This window comes from Anopheles darlingi, chromosome 3, assembly GCF_943734745.1.
Source record: "Anopheles darlingi chromosome 3, idAnoDarlMG_H_01, whole genome shotgun sequence".
NCBI classification, from domain to species: domain Eukaryota; kingdom Metazoa; phylum Arthropoda; class Insecta; order Diptera; family Culicidae; genus Anopheles; species Anopheles darlingi.
This window is the reverse complement of record NC_064875.1, coordinates 24,608,439-24,632,924: the sequence shown is the minus strand read 5'-3', so window position 1 is coordinate 24,632,924 and position 24,486 is coordinate 24,608,439. Positions and strand designations below refer to the sequence as shown.

The 24,486-nt window shown below is 49.4% G+C and overlaps 3 protein-coding genes across 13 annotated transcripts in view; 1 reads left to right on the top strand and 2 right to left on the bottom strand.

The window, feature by feature from the left end:
- Positions 1–24,486, top strand: part of LOC125954246 (probable phospholipid-transporting ATPase IA) — a 52,217-nt gene that overhangs the window by 7,948 nt on the left and 19,783 nt on the right. For 4 of the 11 annotated variants that reach the window (XM_049684382.1, XM_049684385.1, XM_049684387.1 and 1 more), the window contains exon 2: positions 4,683–5,832. The exons of 1 other annotated variant lie outside the window; for it this stretch is intronic. In XM_049684382.1, the coding sequence (XP_049540339.1) occupies positions 5,022–5,832 (811 nt within the window). In that variant the 5' untranslated portion in view covers positions 4,683–5,021. 6 more of the 11 variants (XM_049684383.1, XM_049684390.1, XM_049684389.1 and 3 more) reach the window with 6 other exon arrangements.
- Positions 10,539–11,491, bottom strand: LOC125954359 (uncharacterized). The gene has a single exon (XM_049684570.1). The coding sequence runs from the start codon at positions 11,123–11,125 to the stop codon at positions 10,670–10,672; it is 456 nt and encodes a 151-aa protein (XP_049540527.1). The 5' UTR covers positions 11,126–11,491; the 3' UTR covers positions 10,539–10,669.
- LOC125954284 (uncharacterized) lies at positions 13,410–15,344 on the bottom strand. The gene is made up of 2 exons (XM_049684446.1): positions 15,203–15,344; positions 13,410–15,135 (listed from the first exon to the last, which is right to left on the bottom strand). The coding sequence occupies exons 1-2, from the start codon at positions 15,248–15,250 to the stop codon at positions 13,777–13,779; spliced, it is 1,407 nt and encodes a 468-aa protein (XP_049540403.1). The 5' UTR covers positions 15,251–15,344; the 3' UTR covers positions 13,410–13,776.

The window sequence follows — 24,486 nt, the reverse complement described above, 5'->3', positions numbered from 1 at the left end:
CCTGTCCCCCCCTCTTTTGGGCTAACCAGTATTTACTCCAAAACGGCCACTGACCGACGTAGCGACGAGCTGTGAGCCACTACGATTCCGGTGACTCGTTGTAACCCCCACCCCGATGAAGGGTGAAGGGTGGCAAACGGAGAGATGGGAGAGTGGACCGGCAACGAAATGGTCAAAAAGGTCGATAAACCCGGGAGCCCGGGAGGGGGTGTGCTGCAAATACTAATCCCGGTCCAATGCGTTTGTAAATCGTACCGAGAAGTCCCAGTAGCCAACTAGTTTTGGATTATTATTTATAAAAAAAAAGGGAATAAACAACAGCTTGTACTAAATTTGTACTAAACACTGCGGTTCCAGGCCCAAAAGAAAAGCTTCCCAAAAAACGTTCGCTATTAATCCGTTCGGCACGCAATGTTCAATCTAATTTAAATAAAGCCAAAATCGGTGCCCCACAAACCTCCTAATCGGTCCCCCCTCCCCTGTCGCCCTGTCACCGTCCTTTCCTGCGAAGGAAAATATAAAAAAACAGAAAATAAAAACCTTCTCCGATCGACCGTTTCACGCCGAAAACCGCAGATTGCTGAACCGAGGCTCGGGGTGTGGGTGGTGGGTGGGGTGAAGCTGCCAGCAAAACTGGGTCCATTCGGTGATATAAACAAAAATAAAGTCCTCCACCGACCTACACAAGCACACACACACACACGGACACAAGGACACACGCTCCATCCCTAGTCCATACCACGATGGCTGTCGATGTCCTTCGTGGTGCCGAGTCGAGCACATGGCCCTCGTCGTCGTCGTCGTCGTCGTCGTCGTCGGAACCACGTGGACCGCATATACCCCGAACGGGTTTCGACCGAATTTCGGATCGTGGGTGAGTTCGTCGGCATCGTCATGGAGCGACAGAGAGAGAGACATGGAGAGGAACGTATGAGCGAGCGAGAGAGTGCGAGAGTAGCGCTGCATCCACCGACGCAAAAGGACGCCAAAAGGACGACGGAGACGGATGGTCACGCCGTTATTGTTGTTGTCGTTGTCGTTGTTGTTGCTATTCGCATTAGTGTTCGGTTCGCGCGACCGAACGAGCGGCCGCTTGGCGTACCTTGGTGTGCGACGGTGGCCACAACCGGGGACCCAGATCAGTTGCCGCAGGAAGCTCGGCCCGTGACAATCTCGCTGCTCGTTCGCTCGTTCGCTCGGTCTCGCGGTGTTCTCGGTGTCGGAGTACGCGGCCCTAGCGAAAGTGGAGGGGTTGCGTGACCCCCGCGGGTGGGGCCAAAGGACAAGGGAACGGGGACCAAAAGGACCGTTGTGGCAACCCTGGAAGACGAAGGACGAAAGAAGGATAACAACGCGCACGGAAGCGAACACATCTGTGATTTGCGTGAGTGCGTGCGTGCGAGTGTGTGTGTGTGTGTCTACTGCAGGATACAAGGCAAGGGACGCGGATGCGACTACTGCAGACACCGTCTCCGCGTCGAGTGTGATGCGTCGCGGTTCGCGGTTTCAAACGTACGAAGAGCCCGAATGCCAGAAGTGCCCCCGAAAGTTAACAGAAGAAAAAAAAAACATAACACTCAAGTGCCCCATTCCGCCATTTTCCTTCAAACCGACGTCCGACTGCTGAATTCAAGTGCCATGTGATGTGACGCGTCCATCAATCCCGCGCCCTGCAACAACAACAACAACCCGAGTGTCAAAGCCGGATGGCCAGTGCTGATTTTTGTTACGACTTTACAACCGAAATCGTCGTCGTCGTATCCGTCGTGCCCGTATCAGTAGTGTGTCCGTATGTGAGAAGATAGACACCACAACACCACAATAGTGTTCCGTAGAAGATTGGCGACGAATCCAGAGAGCGTAGAAGGTAGCATACCATGCAGAAGATGGTCATATAATGGGGGTAGGTCATAAAGAGTTGCAGAACTACGGATGCGAAGATGATCATCCTCTACTGTACCTACTGCACCGGGGTGCCCACATTTAGTCGCCATGGCTGTGTGTCTGTGCTAAGTAGGCTACATTGATGGTCGAGCGGCGAAAATGGCAGCCAAGGAGGAGGTCAGCCAAGTTAAAACCATTAACCTGTCACAGTAGGCGACGTCGGCTGCGAAACAAACCATAAACCAATGACACACGAACACACACACAAGTACACGCCACTCGACCTAGGTTTTGTTGGTTGGCGGCGTAGGTGTGGTGTGGGCCACTGCACTTTGGCATGCAGTATGCATGGTTGACGGCCCCATATGCCGGCCAATGCCGGCTCAATTGAGGCAGGCCAGAACGGAACGGACGGAACGGTGGTAGTCGAAGGTGGCTGCGACAAATCTCCATCTCAACGCTCGACTTGACCTGACTTGCAATTCGCAACGTAGGGAGGGAGTATACAGTGAGAATACTGAGGGGGCGGGGGCCCGCTAGTGCACAAAACTATTTTTGCATTTTCCAACACAAAACAGTCGAATGAAACTAGACCACATGGTCGTCTTATGGTTCCTGACTATCGTCGACCATCGACGGCCATCATCAGCGCATCATCGGGAGTATTCGGTGTGAAGATGTGATGTGTTGCAGCTCAGCTCCGGCCTCCCTGCCACTGCCACTGTGCCTATCTTGGATGCATCCCAAGGTTTGAAGCAAGGGAACTTGCAAACTTGTTTTCCCTCGAAAAAATACTACAACGCAACCGCCACCGAGAGTCGATGTCAGTTCGCGCCAATTGTAAACGCCCGCGATGTGATTTCGTTTGGCACCGAAATCGGGGCCATGTTTTAGCAGCCACCTCGGTACGATCCCACTTGCCACGTATCGTACATGTCAATACCTACCTTGACGTCATCACAGAAGTGGCTAAATGCGACTTTTGGGGTTTTGAGTTATTTACTTCCAATTGTTACGTCGAAGGTATCGGCTCGTTAGCAAGGCATATGTCCTTCCCCCCCCCCCCCCCGGGGGGTGGCCAAGCAACTGTTTTCTCCACCGTTTCGCATCGATAAACATATTTGCTTTAAAGAGCGAAGCACCGGAGACGAGAAGTTGAACTCGGGCGGAACACGATGATTGAATCAAAGACCAGAGCAAACCATGTAACGGATTCGTAATGCCAGCGTCTTGTATATTGTTGCTTTCTTAACCGGCAACAGGGTTGTGCGAGGGGAGACGTGGTTCCGGGCGCGACCGCGACCACCAACCGCGGCGAGCGCGTAAATAAATTGTTTCCGAAAATTCGGATACATAAGGCTGGGCAATTTATTAGCATCCAGGCAGGTCGCAGAGCAGGTCGAAGTGTAGTCCTCGCAGTTTCAAGCATGGCCTCCTTGCGATACCTTGAAGAGACGAGGACGAGGACGTAGGCCGGGTATTGATCGAGTCGACGAGGGGGTTCTACGTGGCTGGCAGGCCTCCCGGGTATTTGACGTCTGCTCTCCTTGCGAAGCACTCCTCGCTCGCTGAAAGGGAGGTGTAAGTTTTTCCAACGAAAATGTCCCCAGTGTATTGCAACTTCGCGGCTCCGTATGCGTGTGTTTGACAGTTTCTCGAAAAGAGATTCGTCGACCAGGTTCCAGGAGCGGAATCCAATTTAAGACATGACCATCCTGGTCCGCAAACTTCTCCAGCCGCGGAGGATTGCCTTCGATAAATGTTTCAGCTCCCTCAGGAAAGGCTCAGGACTGCAGGACGCTGCCACAACGGACGTCGAGCAGGGATTGAATAATTGAACTCACCAGGGAATGGATATCCGCTGTCCAGGAGATCCTTAATAATTGATCCGTGTTTTCAATTAGACAGCCCGGTGTGCACGGTCTCTACAATATTTATCCAAATTAGTGGCAGGAAGTGTCGGAGAACTCGGTCTACAACAAATACGTGCGTTACAGACGGCATGTACGGCACTTGACCTTGCTATCTTGTTAAACATTCCAGGGGCATTCGTTCGTTTGTCAAGTATCGGCCACCGAAAACTTCTCGTGGTAATGCCTTACTCCATAAGCCCCAGCTACTTCGAACATGGAACCGATTGTTGGTACTACAAGCCGAACTACCTTACCGTGTCTGAAATACCAGGGGGGAAAAGTCACCTCATACCATCCGGTGGCCTCGTTAATGGTGCAAATGGTGGAAAATTTAATGCCACTTTGTCACACTTCGCGACCAAACTTTCCGAGTTCCGAGAGAGGGAGAAGAAGTTTTGGAGTTCGGGATTGGCGTGGCTGTTGGGCGCTCACTCGCGCGCGCTCGCTCCAAAACTTTGGCAATCCTTTGGCTTTAATGAGTTCACGGTGCCGGTGTCGGTGATCCGCGGTTACCCCCGCCGGTTCACGGATTTTATTGCCGTGGTTCCTTTTTGTTGCGTTGATGCGAGCAACATCCTCCGGTTCTGTTCTGCGCGTTTGTGCTGAACGTAGTATACGCATTATGCAGCAATACCCCGAGCGAGTGGAAACTTGTTCTACAAAAGTGGCACGGATGGTATCATCCGTTATGCTGCTGTTGCTGCTATTGTTGGAACAGCCTATATCCCTTTTCCCGGTGCTACGGGCTAATCGATCACCTCGGCGTGTGCGTTTGCGACTACCCGGACTCCGGCTTGCGTGGTGGATGATCAATCAAAATGGAAGCTTTGTTTTGTGGGAGTTCTCTAGTTCTCTAACTTACGCGTCTCCGTCCGTACCTTCTAGTGCCGCGACTGATGCGTGAATTCTGTGCAAACGGTTGAAGCGGAAAACCCAGTGGCACCAGTGCACCAGGGCAATCGATCCGTGCCAATTCAGGCGAACAAACGTTCGAACATCTATCCGTCCACAGCCGAAATGTGTCATCTCTCAGTGTGCACCGTACGGTCCTGGTTTGTGTACGAAACGGTGAGACGACGAGTGCAGCGTAGTATTCCGCCGAACAGGCTGCACCAACTCCCCGGTACCGGAAGTGTTCTCGGACGGTAGTGGTAGTGTTCCCGATGATGATGATGATGATGTCGGACTAGAGCCAGCACGTACTGTGAGCACGAGTGTCACGAGATGCGCAAAAGCGCGAACAGTCTGTCGCCGATAGCGATCCTGCCGAATACACCGCCACCGGCCCGCTTCCTGGCGCAACCGGAAACACCGACGACACCGTTGGGCGATGCGTCCGAAGCATCGAGCCCATCGTTGGCCGGGCCTGGTGGTGTGGTCGTCGTCGAGCTACCGGCCGGTCCGTTGCGGCCTACCTCCATGCGGAGTACCTCCGGTGGTTCTGGTTCCGGTTCCGGGTCCGGTTCCACCGGTGGTACGGCTGCCGCTACTGTCCCGCACCGGTTCAGTAGTTTGCTTGATCCGGGCGACATCACACCCATCACGTCCCCCTTGCCGAACGGTTCGGGTACCGGATCGATCTACACGATCTTCGGGGCCGCAACAGCAGCGACGGCAACGACGCCGGGACCAACGGCCCAATTGCCCGAAACAATAGTACCGCCACCGCCACCCGGTACGACGCCCGGGCGACGGCGCAGCTCGCTTCTACTACCGAACAGTGCCAGCAATGGAAGTGCCACCAGCAGTGCCAACGCCCGTGAGGTGGGCCATCAGCGGGAGGTGGGTACCGGCCTGCCGGGTACCGTCCCCAGTGCCAAGTCGTCGCGATCGCGCCGCTCGTCCGAGCTGTCGCAGCAAAACTGGCGTACCGGCGAACGGTCCGCTTCGGCCTCGGTCAAATCGCACGCTTCCGGCAACAGCAACTCCCGGAAGCGCCATTCGACGCACATCGAGATGAACGGACCACCGGGCAAGGAACGGCCCGTCTGCCTCAAGTCGTCCTTTCTTCGCCGCAAGTGCAAGGAGTACGCAGGTGAGTAATCGAGCTGGTCTCGAGTATCTCGATGGACTGGGTGGTTTCTCTTATGCTTTGTGAAGATCCTGTTTCAAGTCAAAGTTAAACGCACGAAAGCAAATATGGACCTTGCTTTGTTGTTAGTTTGAGTAACTTCTTCCAATCTGTATTTCCATAGCAAGTTCCGATACTTGCCGAACACACATAAGCCCTCTTCTATCGCTATCTACTAGCGACACGTGTTTCCGCTCAAACATATTAATGAGTTTGCTTTTGGCTGAAGGGCTGGCAAAGCTCTGGCCCATACAGGCCTTAAAAGAATCTCTCTTAATCCCCCTGGCTTAACGGAACGGAAAGAAGAAGCTGCATGGGCCATATGCTGCCACCGAAGGCATCTCCTCGTCTATCCTCCTCGACAGCATCAGAACTCCACACTTCACCGTATGTGTAAGACGACTTCTCGTCGCTTGTGCCTGAAACTTTGCGGTTCAAGTTGATATGCTAAACGAACGATGGGAAGAAGGCATCCGAGGAACGCCCGTGCCGTTCGCGTTCGCGTTAACGAGGCAGAAACGTGAGAACAGGGATCCATCACCTAACCCGGTAGGATGGTTCATGGCGAGGAGTGTCTGGCTGTTCGGTTCATAAAAAAGTGCTCTTCCAGCGAGCGAGCTTCTCCGTCGACGTAAAGCACTTCCATGTATTCCCTTCTACAGTGGAATGGATGGAGGTTCTAAAGTAAAGACTTCTAGCAGAAAAAAAAAACGCAGGAGGAGGTGTATTACATGTACATTACTGGAATCCATTATTGAAATGCGTTTACCCTGCCCATAAAGATATTGGGCCGCTGTAAAGTGTAGGCGCTCGGGGATATAAGTGACAGCAGCGCGTATCTTAAGTGTTCCAACCGCATCTTAGTAGACAGTGGACGTGGAAACTCAGAAACGTCGAATATCGACACAAACTGTCTCGAACCGACACACAGTTGAAGTAGGCTATGACGTTAGTCATCGTGACTTAAAACAGCAGTTGTGATCGTATTCATCAATTAAATAAAGCCTGAGCAGCGGAAATACAAACGATCATTGAAACATTACTTCAAACTTCTATGCAAATCTAATCTTCCTTCCACTAATTGCTGCAGGCGACTGCTAAGAGATCGCTATAAACATTTCGCCCCCCAAAAGAATAATCTATTTTCTGGCTACCAAACGATTGTCTGCAACTACTTTGCTCACCATTTCCATTTACCCCAAACTGCGGTTCATTGCTCATCCCCTGCCACAAGATTTAGAGAACTGAAAAACCGAACGAATAGCAGCAGAAAATGCCAAACATCCTCCCCCCCCCCCCCCCCCGGGGCAAAGTGCAAACTAAAATGCAAACACTCCTCCAACACCCACACCCTCAACGTCCTTCGTTTTGTGGCACAAAAGGGAAGTAGGAAAAGCGATGGTGGCCAACACCGTACAGACAACTCTCGGTCGGCAGAAAATGTGGGGCGCTCGAAACTCGGAAACCGATATACTTCAACTCGCTGTCAGTTCTGGCTCAGTGTGATGCTTGGAACAGAAACAAAGAGCAGGAGAACAGGAGGGGGGAAACACGTCCAACATGTTTCGACTGCAGTTCGACCTGAGGGGGGCTACAAAGGGACACAACACTGCGTCGCTGGCAGGCGCTGGCGGCGATTGCACCAAATCTCTCTCTTTCTCTATCTGTCTCTCTCTCTCTCTTACCAACAAACAGTTCCCCATCCACCGGTCCTCCGCCTTCCGGAAGCGGGCCATTCGACCTTCCGACCGGCCTATAATCGATATTTATTAAATTCCATCCGGAGTGTGGCTCTGCGTTGAAGTATCGCACGGATCGCCGGATCCACCAACAGGGCGTCAGAATGCAGCAGTTCGCTGTTCAGCCGGGGGCCGAGGTTCGAATCGAAGGGAGAAAAACAGCATCAAAGGGTATCGACCACGGAGTTTGTGCCGGAAAATGCGACACAAGGTGGTTGGAATTTATATTACTTTTCATCGCTACCCCGCTCAGCCAGAGAACGGGGAAAAACGAGATGTGCAGTGTACTCATCACACTTTTCCGTAACATTCCCTTGATTTGCATTTTGATAATGGATCATATTGAAAGCTCGGATTCCCCGGAAGCAACAGTAACTGGCGAGTCCTCGGCGTGCGTGTATTGTTGTATTGCACCGTAATGCCATAATGTCGAAATTCCCAATCATTTGAACGGACGTCAATCCGGAACTCATTACCTTTTCCTCGCCCCATCCTGCCACCCTGTCGATCCCATATTGGTGATTTGCGTTTGCTATCGGGTTTGATTGCCTCGAATTCAATAGTGGCCCCGGCCCCGTCGCAGCCTAGTAGTGGTCGATCGATGCGGAACAGATATAACAGGAGGAGGTAGAAAGAGCGTCATGCGTACCGTGGCTCGTGACCCTGCCACGAACACGGACAAACCCAAAAACAGGATCACTAGGCAAGTCCTCGCATTTTCAGCATTTGTTTTTTTTTGCTCGGGACATTATTTTCAATTTAAGTAGCACGCTCATCGCACAACAGGATCCAGGAGCTTCCCGTACAGCCACTCTTCATGTGGCCGTGGTGCACGTGACGTGCCGTGGTGTGGCCTGGAAAAGCTCGAAATTAAAGCATTAATATTAATACTTCAATTAGCCACTCAAGGGCTGGCTACCTTTCGGAACCACAGATATCAGATCGATACCGAGATTGCACAATACACCCGGTAGCCATGTTGGTGGCGTGTAGGGCGCGAGATATTGAGGTTAAGTTCGAATTAGTGCGGCATTGCATCTTGCCTAAATCGAAGAAGGCGCCGCCGTATGTACTACCGGGGCTCCACTGAAGTCGACTAGATGCCCCGCTGGCAACGCGATCCACCGCGATTTTGCTAGATTTGCATTCCGTGTAGCAATTCACCATTTTGTCACGCATCTGAGTCACCCTCGGTTACCACAGCTAGGTACAGCAGCTAGTACAGCAGCTCCTCTCGGGGGAAAAATGGCAAATATTTTTCCCTTGTGAGAGTGAGATGGAGAGAGGGAAAACCAACGAAAGGCACTGGATCCCCTGGGGGCCCAACGAAAGCAAAAATTAATTTATGTTGAAATGTCATGCTATGATGGTAGTTGCTGGACTGTGACCGCTCTCGCCTGTGGTGTGGAACAACTTAACCAATATGACACATTGTCGACATGCCCACCGGTGCTGATAGGACGCGAATGGGGGACGTACGTGAACAAGGGATACGCTGGAGGGGGGCCCCCCGTAAGGACACCGAAGGTGTTCCAGTTGACATTTGTCAGGACCACTCGTAGAAGGTGACGACATAATGAAGATATGGACACGTCTGCCCGGCGTGAGATCGGGCAAATGGCAAATTATGACATTTACACTAAATCATTCAACTTTGCATCCATCCTTCAGTTCAGCCTGCAGAATACCTCATGACAGCATACATTCATAGACATGAAGGTATGATGGTGATGTAACAGTTGCTCCCATACCACAGCTAGCACTTCGCTAGGACATGCCGGACACGCTCCAATTTCCGGACACCGATGCGCTCGACCGAATGACAGGAAATTGATGTTCGCATGTTCGTCCTCACAGGTTGAAAATGGCTAGCGTCCGGTGATCGAGGATGTCTTTTGGGCAGCGCGATGAGGACAGAGGCGCACGGATGGTAAGCCCAACACACGTTGGTTACCACAGTATCAGTGGAGCGAAGTGTTTAGTTTCGCTTTCTTTCTTCTATTTATTACCGTTAAATTCGTGATGTTTGTTACCACATGCAGGCGGTACTATAGGAAAGGCGAGACCTCGTTAGGTGTCGCTGCGATATGGTTCTGCGGAACGTATAGGCATGCGAAAGAGGGTTCTGCATGATGTCATTAATGAAAGCGACGCATAGCGTATATTTCTTTCATTTTATGGAGCAGAAACAACTCATACCGAATGTTTAAGGTTATGATGTCGACGCACGATAATGAAATTTTGGGATTTGAAATGGAACACTGGAGACTTGCCAACGGGGTTGGTATTATGTGAAGAACCTATATGACCTTGGAAAGCAATTGGTACACGTGTAGGCCACACTGTCTTCCAAAAGTTTGTAAAGAAAATGCTCTATGTTATTTCCATTTCACCTGCAAACATACGCAACCTATACACAAATAGAAGCAAACAAAAATAAGGTCATACAGATGTCTCCAACAACAAAGCAATACTCAGATCTTTTTATAAAAACACAAATAACACCTCACTTACTCGGAAGTGCGGTTCGCACGATGCTCCTCCATAAAAAGAGAAAGCAAACAGAAAGTAAGCCGACGTAATATTCTGAACAGGAACTCCCTGCTCTTCTGCAACGAGCAACGATTCTTATCATTCGCATAATGAAATTCGGCGTTAATAGGTCATTTGCATTCGCTTTCGGCTTCCGTAATCTGGCGTCCAGCGCCCTGGCTCCGTAGTGTCACAGGGTAGCTCGTTAGTTTCCATCTGATTTATCGTTGAAATGATGTAAAGCGTGCTTCGGTGACGTGACCCCTGTCGCTCTGTCGCGAAGGTACAATCTCGACTTTGAACCACGTTCCTACGCAGTGCCCTGGAGCTATGTTTGTACAGCTTGTTCTTTCCATTCGACGTGTAACGGTAGTGAGATTCTCTTTCGAGTCGCCCCCATACACGGTAGCCTTGAGGCACTTTATTGAACCAATTCAAACCCCGATGATGGAAAACTTACACTGTCGCGTCTTAAGAACTAATTTTCAAATGACCCAGCGGCTGCTACTGCTGGTCATGAACGGTTCTCCCTATTTACCTCCCTTTTTTGTCTTCTCGCCATCTTTGCACCGTCCTTCGCGCAGGAACGTTAGGCCAATCTGCTTCCCTTCTGCCATCTCCGCGTAGCAGTCCAGCAGGCACTGGTTGGCGTACGTCTTAAGATCGCTACCACAGACGGGCTTATATATCCGGCCGCACATGCAATGCTCCCTTTCGGCGCCTCGTCCACCGCCTCTACTACCGGGACCGTGACCGTGTGACGAGCCTACTGCAAGCATCAGGATGACCACTACCAGCGCCAGGCAGACGGCACTAATGGACCGCATTTCGTTCGTTCGGTTGTTCCGGTGTTCAAACAGCTTTTTTCTCGCCTCTGAATTCGTTCCTCGTATCGTCACTCGTCTCTTGGCGGCCTGAATTGCACTACAACACTGGTTGGCGCGGATCGTTATGGAGCCTATTTTATTTGCCCATCGACACAACATAAGCCGATTCCGTGCAGCTGCGTACGGTAGCAACCACGCTCCGTATGTGTGTCTGTGATAACGAACGTACGGTGTACGAATTCATCTTGTTTTTTTCGTTAACGATACGATATCGATGTGCAGGTATTTAGTGTGCGTAAAACAATTTCCAAGCAGCTCGCTGATCTGTGGATACGAAAATGTGTTTAGGTCGTCTATAAAATGAGTTTGAATAGTATACTAGGTATCCTGCTACCATTGCTTTAGTTATTCTGGCTTGCATGAGTAACGAATTAGAACCGTCAATAACACCTGAGCAATATAGCTGGAAACACCCACAATTCCACTCAATAAACTCCCTAATAAACCCACACCACAAACCCAAATCGGGAGAATCCGGAGCAGCAGACGGCTGTCGGGGGATGACGGCATCATGATTGCTTTTCGATGACTCACGAACTGCCAACATCGTTCCATCCGGTCGGCTCGGTCGCCGGGAAAATTTTATACCACGGCGGACTCAATAAACAACAGCAGCGCGAACCTAGGTGTCGGTACCGGATCACGCGGTTCCTGGCATGGACGCGCACTAATTGAATTTCCGCTGACCAACCGTCGCTTTATAATGCCGTCCAACAGAAGACAATGTTCTCGATGCTGAAGGCAGCTCCTGCTCTCTCCTCTCTTACTTGTTGTCCAAGCTGTGGCATATGGTATGGATCTAAACCGATTAGCCTCATCAAGCGTTTATCTCCTGACCACGCAAAACCCGTAAACCGATCTACTTGTTGGTCGTCTCGTCGGTTTAGGGTCTACCGCGCTCTACATAAATCCATGCTAGTTAGCTCGTGAGCGTTTAAAAGCTAGTTAGCAACCTTGTTGTCTAAGTCTTGATGTAGTAGCAAGCATTTCTGCAGGTATCAGCTATAGCCTAGCCACCATTAGTTATAATCATCTAAAATCCTTTATCGCCGTCCTTATTTCCCCCCGAAATAGATCGATGAACACGATTGCTTCCACTTATGATTCAATCGCTCAGTGAAGAAGCTCCCTTGCGCTCTGAAGTGCAACCAGCGCTCGTTCAACGTTCGTCACATTCACTTGCTCTCTCGCATGGCTTCCAGTGTCTGGTACGGTTTGCAACCTGTACGGATGGACCACCACCCCGTTCCATATCCAGACGGTCTACGGGTATGCAAATCACGGCTAAATTGAGTTAAGCCGTGCTCAACTCGGCTACGCCAGAGCAGGCCGCTTCCCACATAAATCCACGTCAAATCGTGGCCGGAGATAAACGGTGCACCTCCGGGGCAAAGCATTTGCCAAACTCACCGGCCGGCCGGCACCGTTACCGTAGGCTGCTGTTGGAGAGCTATTTACTCTATCGTCCCGCCGGTTGAACCAGAACAGCGCGACATCATCATTTTAGCGGAAACGATGTGCTTGGACCGCGATCTGAGTATGTGTGTTTGCAGGAAAGTGCAACGTGAGAAGGGCTTAACCATTTTTGCAATTTCCATTTTCGCAGTGAAGCGCACTGGTAGCGGTCCTGTCGCTGTATCGTCGTTTTTTTTTTCATTTTATTTTGGAGGACACATGATGTGGGTGTGAATGTCGTGCTTGAGTAGCTTATGCTTGTATGCATGATAGCGTCATGCATAAGTGTTCTGTTGCTAACTATTAAACAGATCTCGCACGGTGCTTTATTTGCTTAACGCTGATAGTACCACCACCGACCTGGTAGACGTTTGTTAATGTACGTTACGCTGGAACGATGAGCTTTTGTCATTCACACTTCTGGCCTCACCACGTGGAACATGAAACTAATTATTCTCGCAGATCCCACAACCGAGGGAGTCAGATTTATCGTGCGAAACAGAAGGCATGGGACAGCTGCATGACCACGTGCGTCTATGAGAAGTGTGACTAATTATAAGCAAACATGAGCAAACATTTTGTTCTGCGGATTGCTATGGTGCAAGGTCACTGTTTGCTTTTCACTATCCGCACTGTAAGGGATAGCCACCGAAACAGGACCATCAACATCGATCGGATTTCAAATGCGTCATATGGAGTTTGTGTTCTGTGCCAGATGTCTCGAATTTCACTGCGTAGAAGACGAATACATTTTGAGGACTAGAATAGCAAATTTAATAAATGTTTAGGATTATTCGAAAGTATGGGGCGACAGAATTCTGAAAATGGTAGACAATTTCGTTAGTTATTAGTTGCAGAATTGTCTTTTGGCGAGCATTTGTAATCTCTCTGATTGTTTCGTAAAACGCTGTTTTTTTATGAACAACCTGTTTTCCATAAATGTAGTATATTTCATTGTTTCTCTGGTGACAATTAAATCCTTACAAAAACTTCAATACGAAAGATAAAGAAAAGCAAATACTAAATAAATCATAAGGCAGTCCGGAGTATGATGTTGTGCAAGACTTCTCGCGTGTCTAAACCATTTGTATTGATAGCTGCCAATTTCCTGATAAGAATTTATTTCTTGTTGTTGCCTGATATAAGGACTGTTCGTTTCGACGATTCGTTGCTTTTGCTCCGGTGAAGGGATACCCAGTGCCTTTTACATCAGATTGTATCCGGAGGTCACTGCTTTCGCTTTTTCCGGAGGTCACTGCGTTTTGTGGAAATATCGCCAACATATCGCCGCGATGTTATAGATCTTGTGCAGTACACACCTCAATCTTAAGATTGGGAAATATTTGTTCCAGTTCCTGAAGACGATTCTGAACCAATATACAATTGACGAACCGCAGCACACGTAATCGATGCATCAAATCTTCCAAGTCAAGGAATGCCGATTCACTGAATTGCACATTGACGAAAACCAGTTCTTCCAGCTGTTTAAGATGATTAAGAGACTTTAATATATTCTGAGCGACTCCAGCCTTCTGTTGAGGTGTCCACGGGTCCACGTATCTCGGAAAATTACCCAACCGCAGACTTTGCAATTGTGTTAGAGAGCCGATAACGTTCTGGATAATATTTTGTTCATTCTTATAGTTGATAGACACACTAAGATGTGTGATCGACTTGGGAAGGCGAATTGGGCGGTGTGCACCGAAAAGAATAGATCCTAGATCTAGGTCTTCCAGTTGGGTTAGCTCCGATAAGTCAAAATCAAAGGAAAAGATATTATTCCGTGGAACCGAAAAGATCTTGAATTTGCCAACGGAATCAAATTTTAGTTGACGCAGATTGGAAAGCTTGGACAGGTGTCTCATAGCGGCTGGATCTTCAATACATGGGGTGAACTGAAAATAAAGCTTGTTGAGCTTGGTGCACGTATTACATATCGTAATGAAGAGCGGTTCTTCTAGTGCATTGTACACTGTTAATGATTCTACATTCACAAATCGAAACAGAATGATGTTACATTGATCGACGGAATCATAGGGAATATGCGTTATATTAACATATTTCAGTTTGGCGAGCACCACCGGTTGATCGATATCATCCCGTTGACTCAATGCGCTTAGTGGTCCTACAAACGATTCCAGCTCCGGCATATCAATTCGAATGTTACAGTCATTAACACTCAGATACTGAACAGAACTGCTACGTAGAACAGTAACCTGATCAATTGTATCAATTTTCGAAAATGATAATGATCGTAGTTTCGGCAGCAGCGGTATTGCATCTACTATCAACATCAACGTATCTCGTATATCGCCACAAAGCACTAGGTTTAGCGAATAGATATTTTCCGTGACGTTAGGGTGAAGGGATTTCCATAACGATGGAAAGTCAACAAACTTAATTTTGCTAACGCACAGTAATAAGTATCTGTAGCATCGTTGAGTATGATTCGCAATATCTATCACTTCCTTCGTCCGCATCCTACATATCGCTAAATCTTCTTCTGTTGGTTTCCATGGAAGATTTAATACTATATTAAATAAAAATCTTTTTATATACGGGCTCAAGAAGACGATGTTGTGCCATTTCCGACAAACTAGTGACGCACTTTTTACGTCCACCAGATCCAAAAGATCGAAAATCATACAGAACACCTGCAGTCGAAAGAGCAATTAGTAGAACGATCCATTTGATCGGTTAAAAAATCTGTGGTTTACTTACTTCCTCTGGGAGCGAATCGATCGTAGTTTCACACTCCAATGAGCTCATCTTTTCTTATTTCGTCCTGGTTATTAACGGCGCCAGTTTAGTTCACCAAAAAGATCTTAAATCACTTCCCGCCACGCAAACTTTCCCGCCTTAATATTTGCTTTTTAAGCAGGAAAAGTGACATTTTGGCGCGATTTCCAGTGTTGTAGTCCAGAGTACAGGGTGCGAAGTTCGAGTTACCCCTTGTCCAGACTGGTGAATGTTAGAAAATAAAAGTTATCTCTGTATATTGGCTTAGAAAATTGGCACACAGATTAACTACAATCGCCAGAGGGATCTATTTCTAAAATGCGATCATGCATCAGCAGAGCTAAATCGTGAAGATCGCGAACTAGAACCCCAACCGTTCTGTAGTGTACCTCGTTTGGTGACTATTCAGAAGCTGATGCAGCTCAATGAGGTTGTTTGAAAATACGGCAGAGAAAACGAGACGGCATACGACTTCCCTTTTCCATTCGCTTTCCGATCGTTAAATGGCATGGCGTGGCAGCAACAGTTGTCACGGTAGTTTACACGCGCTAGTTGACCGATCGTGTGCCCCGTTACCGTTACCCCTGTTCCTTGTGGCCGCGTCGTCGCGCATTGTTTTTACCGGCTCGTGGCGCTTTCCATCTCTCTAAATTGCGGCCGTTTCCCCCCAATTCTACCGTGTGTGTGTGATCGTTCGGTGATCGTTGCGGTCGAACACCCCAAAAACAATTGGTAAAGCAAAGTTCCCCCGCCGGGAAGGGGTCACTAGGTGATGGTGATTGGTGAATGTTTGATAAGTATCGATCGAGATTGATTGGCTCGAAGGTTCTCCTCGCAAACGCAAACGGAACGAAGCGAATTGTGTTGGTCCCCCCCCCCCCCCCCCCATACCATTCCGCGGTCCCCATCGTCACTCGATGCGTGAGAAATCGTTGCGTCTGTTTCTCCCCCCGGGCAGTGCTGTCCACATGATTGGCAAAAAGCAGTTATTTTAGTGGCAAACAAATCGAAATTTATATGCTAAAAGGCTGTCGTGAAAACGTGAGTGATAAGAAGCCATAATTAGTGTAAAGCACGTCGTGGCCGCCGTTGGTGTTATGTGGCGGAAAAGTGCACGATCCTCTTCAACGACGGCGGGATCTACGTCAGTAATCTCATTAAACACAAACGACAGAGGCCACACGCAAGCTCCCCACCTCCGGTCCTATTGTGTGTGCGACCGTTATGTAGCCGCCAGCACTGGGATAATTATCGGTGGAGCCGATTGCTCGGTGCCACCGCGGCCAATTGCCCTCTTCCCGGACGGACGGCACAAAACAACAACATCCCCTGCGACTTCCAACCGGTCATTTCCTCTAGTGTTTTAGTGAAAATCGTGTGTTGCTGTTGTTGAAAAAATGGTTACTAGATGATCGGCAAAAAAAAACCGACGTCCACGGACGTCAAGTGGCATCCCGAAAATAATAATGTTCCATTCGCGCAGTAGCCGTGAAAGCGGAGCAGCACCACAATTCCGAAATCCGAGATAACATTAACAACACAGACGCTGCTGCTGCTCGGTCGTTTCTGTCGTCATGGGGTGCGGTGATCGAGCGTAGCATCTGCCGCTACGGAGACCGCTAACCCCCCACCATCACCGCAAGACACGACTCTCCCCGTGATCAACTGTGACCCCGCAGCTCGGGCAGTGCGCTCTGCTGGTGAACTGTGGCCGCCGCCGCTCGCACGGGACGATGTTTGGCGGATTTCATCTCGTCGCTTGTTCGTCGTTTTGGAACCGGCCTTTCTACTGTTTCTTATTTTAGATCCGTGTGCCGGTCGTCGTGCCCGTATTGGTGTGGTATTGGTCGTCGGACATGGCCTCTGACCGACGCACTTCCATCTCGTTGTACCGCAGCCTCGTTTATTTGGGAATGTTATATCCCCCCCTCTACCCGGGGCGTTGTAGAAATGTTTCAAAATTGGAGTTCCCGTCCCCGACGAGAACTTCGAAAAGATGTTTGCCGGAGACGCACACGCGACGCCCTGTCAGCTGTTGATCGCTTGCTCGTGTGTACGCACGCACAGCAGGCCGTGCGTAGAACGGGAAGAGGAACTGCAGGATGTGCCATTTGTTGTGTTTTTTGACCAACGCCGTAGCGGTTTACTTGGATTACTTGTGAATGTGGAATTCGCATTAATCTTGGGGTTTTGTTTTCCAAACCCACGCCTATATGATCTCATTCACGGTGGTGGCAAAGGCAAATTTTTGGTAGATTTCCCACCGTGAGTCACCGGTTTGTGTGCATTACTGAAGAAGAAAACTGGTTATTGGTTAATTTTGCAAATAAAAGAACAAACATACTCGTGTGGAATCTATTACTCCGTGTGGCAAATAATACGCTTCCATATTTTTTTAAGATTTCTCACAACCAGTGACCATCAAAGAATGCTGTGGCAAACGAAACCGAACTCGGCCTGGCGTGACACACTCTCACATCAATCAAGTGGCCTTAAGTAGGTCTGGAGCCAAATCACGATGCCCCATGTGCGCCTATAAGTGGGGCACACTTCATATCACTTCGTGAGAACACGCTTGCTTCCCGATGGAAGGAGGAGAAGACTAGTGGTGTGTGAAGCCAGTGCCGGGGACTGCCACGTGACAAACATGTGGTCGCGCGAGCACTATTTATAGATCTCAACCCGAGCATCAAGAAGCACCAGCTGGTTGATGGGTACTTTGCGCCTGCAGTTCCGCAGAGTTGCCAACCGCGAGAAACATTCAACATCATCATCCAGCCACACGCGGTGGCCATGCAACAATCGTAACCCTTTGACCTCGCTCATAATGAGGTGGGAGAGGCAGGCAGGTGGTGTTGTAGAAGATGCGACACATTATGGCTCAAGTACCACCTTCCCTCTCTCTCTCGCTCCCCACTCGACTGGCAAGTTCATAATTGCATAATCAACCGAGCATCCTATGCGCTTGTGGTACGGTGTACACTGAGACAATAATGATGATGATGCTTGTGGTGGTGGCAGTGGGGTTTACCAACCCACCCTCCTTCCATCAGCACCAGTCCGCGTCCAAGGTGAATCATCCTCCAATTGCTTTGCACCGCTCGTGACTTCCGCCTACTACGTGCCAGTGGCGTTGGGAGCGTTTCAAATGGGTTGGTCGTTGGCAACCTTATTTGTCATTGTGTGACGTCAGCTCTAATGATTAAGAGCGCTTGGCGGGAGTCACTGGAATTCACTGGAATACTAGATTCAATTCTTTTGCTTCTCGCGAATCCATTTCAGCGAGCGATCGCAATCGTGCTCGTGCGTTCCGTGGAATGTACTGTATTGATCTAAGCAGCCAGTGTCAGTGGACAAGATATGAGACCTTGTAGGGTGTCACCGTGATATGGTTATCGGACACCTTTGATATCGGTACCCTTTTGTCCGAGTAGATATCGCTATTTTATGGCAGGAAATGAAATTAACGGAATAAACCAATGTAATGTCGTGTTTGTGTGCGCCGTTCATCTTAATTCGTCATCAGCACAATACTGGTAGTTAATGGTCCCCACAACTACAATAATGGCACAGCATCTCGCACATGAATTGCTGCTGATAGCACATCAGGCGAAGTATGAAATTGGCGTCACCCCTTTCGTGTGATAACACTCCGTGAGTGAGAGAGGAAACAACATTTTAGACTGATAAGCGAGCGACCGTGGGACAAAACAGCGACAAGCGAATCCCGCCTGCACTTCATTCGCTCGCTGGCATCGAGTGGCGCCAACTCGTTCGTGGCCCTCACCTGGAAGCATTACTGACACAACGCCAACCTTTTTAACGTAGATGGACTATTCCACATCTGATCTTCTCCCTAGTGCCAGCAATGAAACTACACCGGATAGTAAGGTAAGGTGTTAATATACACCGCTTGTCCGGTTTGCACCGCGAGTGTCCACAGGGACGACAACAACAACGACGTTGACGAGGGAGTGGATTGACCATGAGCAGGGTCTCCTGCTGGCGTCATAACAGTAGTAGTTGTTACGTATCATTGTGACAAGAGGAAACGGTGTCGATGGCTGTGAATGTGAATTAGTAATTAGTACATCACCTGGAGAGAGTGCTGTTGTGTATCGCTGTGTGAGTGTATAGTGAATCCCGTGTATTGTAACACCGCTACCACCGTTGTGCCTTTCGTTGTACGTGGAGCGCCAGCTAGGAGAAAGGGCGCGGGTTTTTTGAACCGTAAATTAATGTATGCAGTCGTCGGCACGATCTAGTGTGCGTCATCCATCGTCATCGTCATCATCATCATCATTATCGTCACCTTCACCTCGTGGTCGTTACCGTCTTACACAGCACCCGTGGCCCCAGCGTAACCAGCCTACCAAGATGGCGCCTGAAACCATAGTAATGCAGAGCATTTATCGAGTTTCTCATGCCTCGTGTCGTCGTGGTTTCTGCATTTCTCGTTGATTCCAACGGCGACGGCGACGACGACAACGACAACGACGAATCCGGAACGTATCGGTGTTAGCACTAACAGAGGGGGAGAGTCGTCAGTAAGCGCGGAAGCAGCATTAACCGTTTGCTGGCCAACGGCGGAACATCATCCATCGACGCAACCGTACAGTCAGCATCATCATCATCATCATCATTCATTCGTTGTCTCGTACGTCTGTTGATTGGCGATTGCCCGCGGTACCCCCACACGGTTGAAGCTATGCAACAGGTTGGCCAGGTCTTCAGCTCGCTCATCATACGGGTACGGCGGAGTCCAACGTTATCCGACTTTTGCTGCCAGCGCAAACCACCGGCCGGACGTAAGCACACACTCTCTCTCATTTTTTACCCTCCTCCTGTCTCTCTCTGTCTCTCTGTCTCTCCGCTAACATGCGAGGTGTACTATTAGATAATGTTTGTTCGTGCCAAAAATGAGTGGCTGCGCTATCTGTTCAAATTAAACCCGTTTCACGAGAGAGGTGCTTGCACCGGATGTTGTTATCGATGTGGCCGATAAAACGTTCCTCGAATGTTTTAGAGAGGTCAGCCATCTTTCGTAGTTTTTCCGTCGAAATGTTGAGCATGGCCACGTCACAGAATGGCTCCACTAACTGCTTCATTGATTTTGGAACCGAAACACGGTGGCCACACTCCTTAACTCATCGTCAATAGGAACCTCATAATCCTGCCAGTCTACACCACCGCCCAATGTAATGTTGAACCATAAATTGCAATTTATTATCATTATATTCTGGCCGAGCAGCAGGAACCATAGCACACCGCAGCAGGAACAGCTGCTGGCTGGCCACACAGGCAGCCGGGCCCGGCCAAGTCCATTAAGCAAGTGCGATGGGGGCTCGCTCCTTATTTACGCGTCCCGCCGGTTGATTTACGGAGGGAATCGCCGGGGTGCGACTGCGAGGTCCCATATTTCCATTAACACGCTTTTCCGTTACCTTGAACTACCTCGAACTCGAACAGGAGGCAATGTTTACTTTTCGTTCTGTTTTTAAGGAGGAGGTTTCTCACACATTAATACGGCCAACAAGGCGAGTAGGAGGGATTTCTTTACTTTCTTGTTGCGTTGCTGCTGTGGAGTTAATTGATTTAACGATCAACCGGCGAAAAGGATGTTACGCAGATCGCCTCGAGGGAAGGTTAATGTTTCGCGTACCAACGGAAGGGTTGGGCGACTACGAGGGGTGCACAAAGTAATGTAAACATAATCGCTATCGATACGATCAGTAGAGAGAACAAAGGGCACCACTTCCTGAGGGTGCTGCTGTTCTTGAATTTTTTAACCTTTCTTAATTCAATCAATCGGCCAAAGGTTGCCAGAATCCTTATCTCAAAAAGGTCCTTTTGCACTTATTTTTTGGCACATCACTGTTCACCGAAAACCCTTGCAGCAAATGTTTTTTTTGCGCGCAAGGATCTGTCAAACCGTTCGAGTCCTGGATGTAATCAAAACAATCCCCGGACGACATGCTGCCACCAATACAGAGAGCGAAAGGATACGCAATTGCAGCTGTGTGCGTGAAATGGTTTCAAACAGCCCCTATCCTCGATGCCTGGGGGAGTAAGAAAATATCCTTCGTTCGGGCACGCTTGCCAAATCCCGTGCTCGTTTGACATTTGTCCGCGAGCCACCAGCAAAGCCACACCAGGGGCCCCAGTCCGTGTCCGCCCGTGTTTTCTGAGGATTTTCGCATCGAGAAGGAATTTACGAAAAACGGAATGTTTCACAAATACGGAGGGGAATTGCGCCTCGATTAGGGACAACCGAGTGTCCAGTGGCTACCTTTCGGCGGGGGAGAAAATCAGTGATGGAGTGTTGTGGGCCGTGCCGTGTTCTGCCTGTCAGTAGCAGCAGCAGCAGCAGCAGCAGCAGAAAATCGATTTTAAATTAAATACAAACGCGCACCCTTTGCACACACACGGGGGGTGCTCTGTTGGGCTGCAAGGAGTAACCAGCCTGGTGTACCGCGTAGTGTTGGCTTCCTGTGGGGCATATCTGGTGGTGCATACTGGTGCATACCAGCAGCTGCATGTGGTTCCTATGGTTATCGCAATTCAATCGAAACTGACCGAAATGTGTTGCTGCTGGCTATCGTAGCAACCAATGAGAGTGCGAAGCGAAGTCTCAGTGTTGTTGAGTGCAAGGGTAGCCAGCTAGTTGTTTGAGCAATCGTCCCCGCACGGAGTGTGGAGGTCTAAAAGTTGGTGAAATCAAATTTCAAGGGAACCTGTGAAAAGCATTCCCAGTAGTCACTGGGTGCGGCACCCAGTGCTAGCTCGTGTGCTCGTTGTCCTGTCGTGTGTGTATCCGCTGTATTCCCACAAGTAATCTCGAGCGGACGGGAGACGAGGACGTCACAGTATCCATGGAAGCAGCATACGAAGGGCTCGAACCGAAGCCACATTCGAGTGCAGCAACAGCAGCCGCCAGTAGAATCCGGAACTGCGTCATCAGCAAGGCGTCGCCTGCTGTGGTGGTGCCGGAACCGTAGCCGAAAGGGAAGGATAATCACGTACGAACGTCCGACGTCCGTCCCGCCTGCCGGGGGCGCTAGCTACCGCGTCGCCGCCTGTGTAGCATCATCCTGGGACGACGCGCCCAGCAGGCGTAACCGTGCTATCGTATCGTAGCGCCTTCTCTCGCTTGGTCATGGCGTTCAACTCCATGTATCGTGCACTGAGGCTGCGCTTGGTTAACCGTAAGAAGCGTCATGTTATGTAGTATAGTTGATTGCATTTTAGTCGTTTCCGGTGTTCCGATTTCGGTGTTTCTCCTTGTGGTAGTGTGGGAGTGTACTCCTGCCTCAACAATGGCAGAGCAAGATTATTTATGCCACCGCCGTATAATGACCCAAAGTTATGTCCGTTCGGTGGGAAGGACCTAACACTTCCGCCTGCTTTGCGGCCTTGCCCCGAACATGCTATTGTTCGACGTGGTTCTACGCAGCAGGTCCTTGGGGGCCGATTGTTGTTTATTTTTGACTACAAGTAGGCTATACTCCCGGCTGTTCATAGTTCCGTTGTATGTGGGGGGCTCCTTCCCACCAGAAATACCCCACGGAAGATGGCCTGAGGTCATTATGCAAATTAGAATGCTTCCTGTACAAGCATGTTAACAAGGAAAAGAAGAGCGATGGTGGCAGAGTTGGATATTACTCTTGTTGTAGAACTTTTCTTCGGGCTTTTTTTCACTCTCCTTTTTTTTCTATCGAGCTTGAATTTTATTATTTTTGTATACTAAAACCATCGAACCGTGCTGGTTTGTAAAGAATATTTAAACAAAATCCACTCCAACCCATAATGACCACAAAAAGTCATAAATGCTGCAGAGATTCTCATTAGGGACACTCGAGCACACCGCGGCATGATTCATGGGCACCTGCATACCGTATGCACCTCACCGCCATAGTTTGCTTCTGCAGTAAATGATAATTAGTGGTGCTGGTTTATATATTTCAAAAACCACCAAAGCCGATAGTTGCTTCATACCCGCTGCTAACGACCGGTCGACAGTGGGAGTAAACACAAAAAAAGAACCTGGAGCAAAACTTTCTGCGTTGTTCGCTTGCCAGAGTGTTGCCGGTGATGGCTTCGGTCGTTATCAGTGCACCTTGCAACTCCAGCTGTGGACTCAGGGCGAAATGAGAGACAGTGGAGTGGTTCACAAACAAAATATTCGTTAAATATTGACCCCCGTCTCGATGGATAAGCGAGTGAACGCACAGTTATGTATCACTGGAACTGGCAGTGATACGACCGATAAGCAGAAGGAAGACTGTTGTAGTGAACCTTTTAAGTTACGAAGGCAAAAGAGCCTGCAGTTGTTATTACAAGATTCTTCCCTAGTTATAGGAACATTAAACACGCATTTTGACTCAACATTTCGGTGGTCTGTTGTAACGAAAAAAAACACAAGCAACCGTTTTGGGCGCCTTAAAGTATCCAAATTGTGTTTTCAAGTATCCTCAATCTAACCCACTACTCATCATGAGTCTAGCTGGTACGTATGGTTACCGTACAAGCTAATAAAATAATTCAACAAGGATTTATTCGTTTTCTGTGTGTTTTGCCCCGTAGACACTTCGCTGTTGGAAGCGATCTGATCTGATAGCCCATCTCTATGCGCCACCGGTTCGCCAAGAATGATGCCAACGCGCTGTGTTTTTGGCAGTAGATCAGAAAACATAAAACTTTAGCAATGCAAGCAATGCACATCGCATCTCGTACCACACCGTGGTGGCCATAGAGCACGCCGTGTGTCTGTGTGTGTGTGTGGGGGTGCCGTGGACGGGGAATGGATTTCTGGTATTATCATTCGCTCCCTTTCTTTATCCTGCTCACGCTTGCCAAGGGCAAACATCGCCTGACCCTTGGCTTGTCTACATCCAATTGGGTCATCAATGTGCAGGATAAGATAAGATGTGCACTCTGCGGTGGATAAGGTTGGCCGCACAAGATGCTCCCATGCATCCGTCTGAATGTCGTCTGGAACCCCCCCCCCCCTCCCCTCGGGAGGAACTGGGTGAGAGGTGGGGGTGACTGCAAATGGTTCGCAGCGCAGCGCGCAATTGTGTCCGTTGGGAATGGTTGCGAGCGGCGGGCCGGCTACTTTATGGCAGGTATTCTGCCAGAGCAATCTCTGAACAGCTCCGGTCAGCTTGGCGTCTACGTGGTGCTCGCCAACGCCAACTCGCCTGCAAGCCGTATCGATCCTTGATTTAAATTGTGCAACTATCTAGCCACGTATTTGTTGGCAGTAG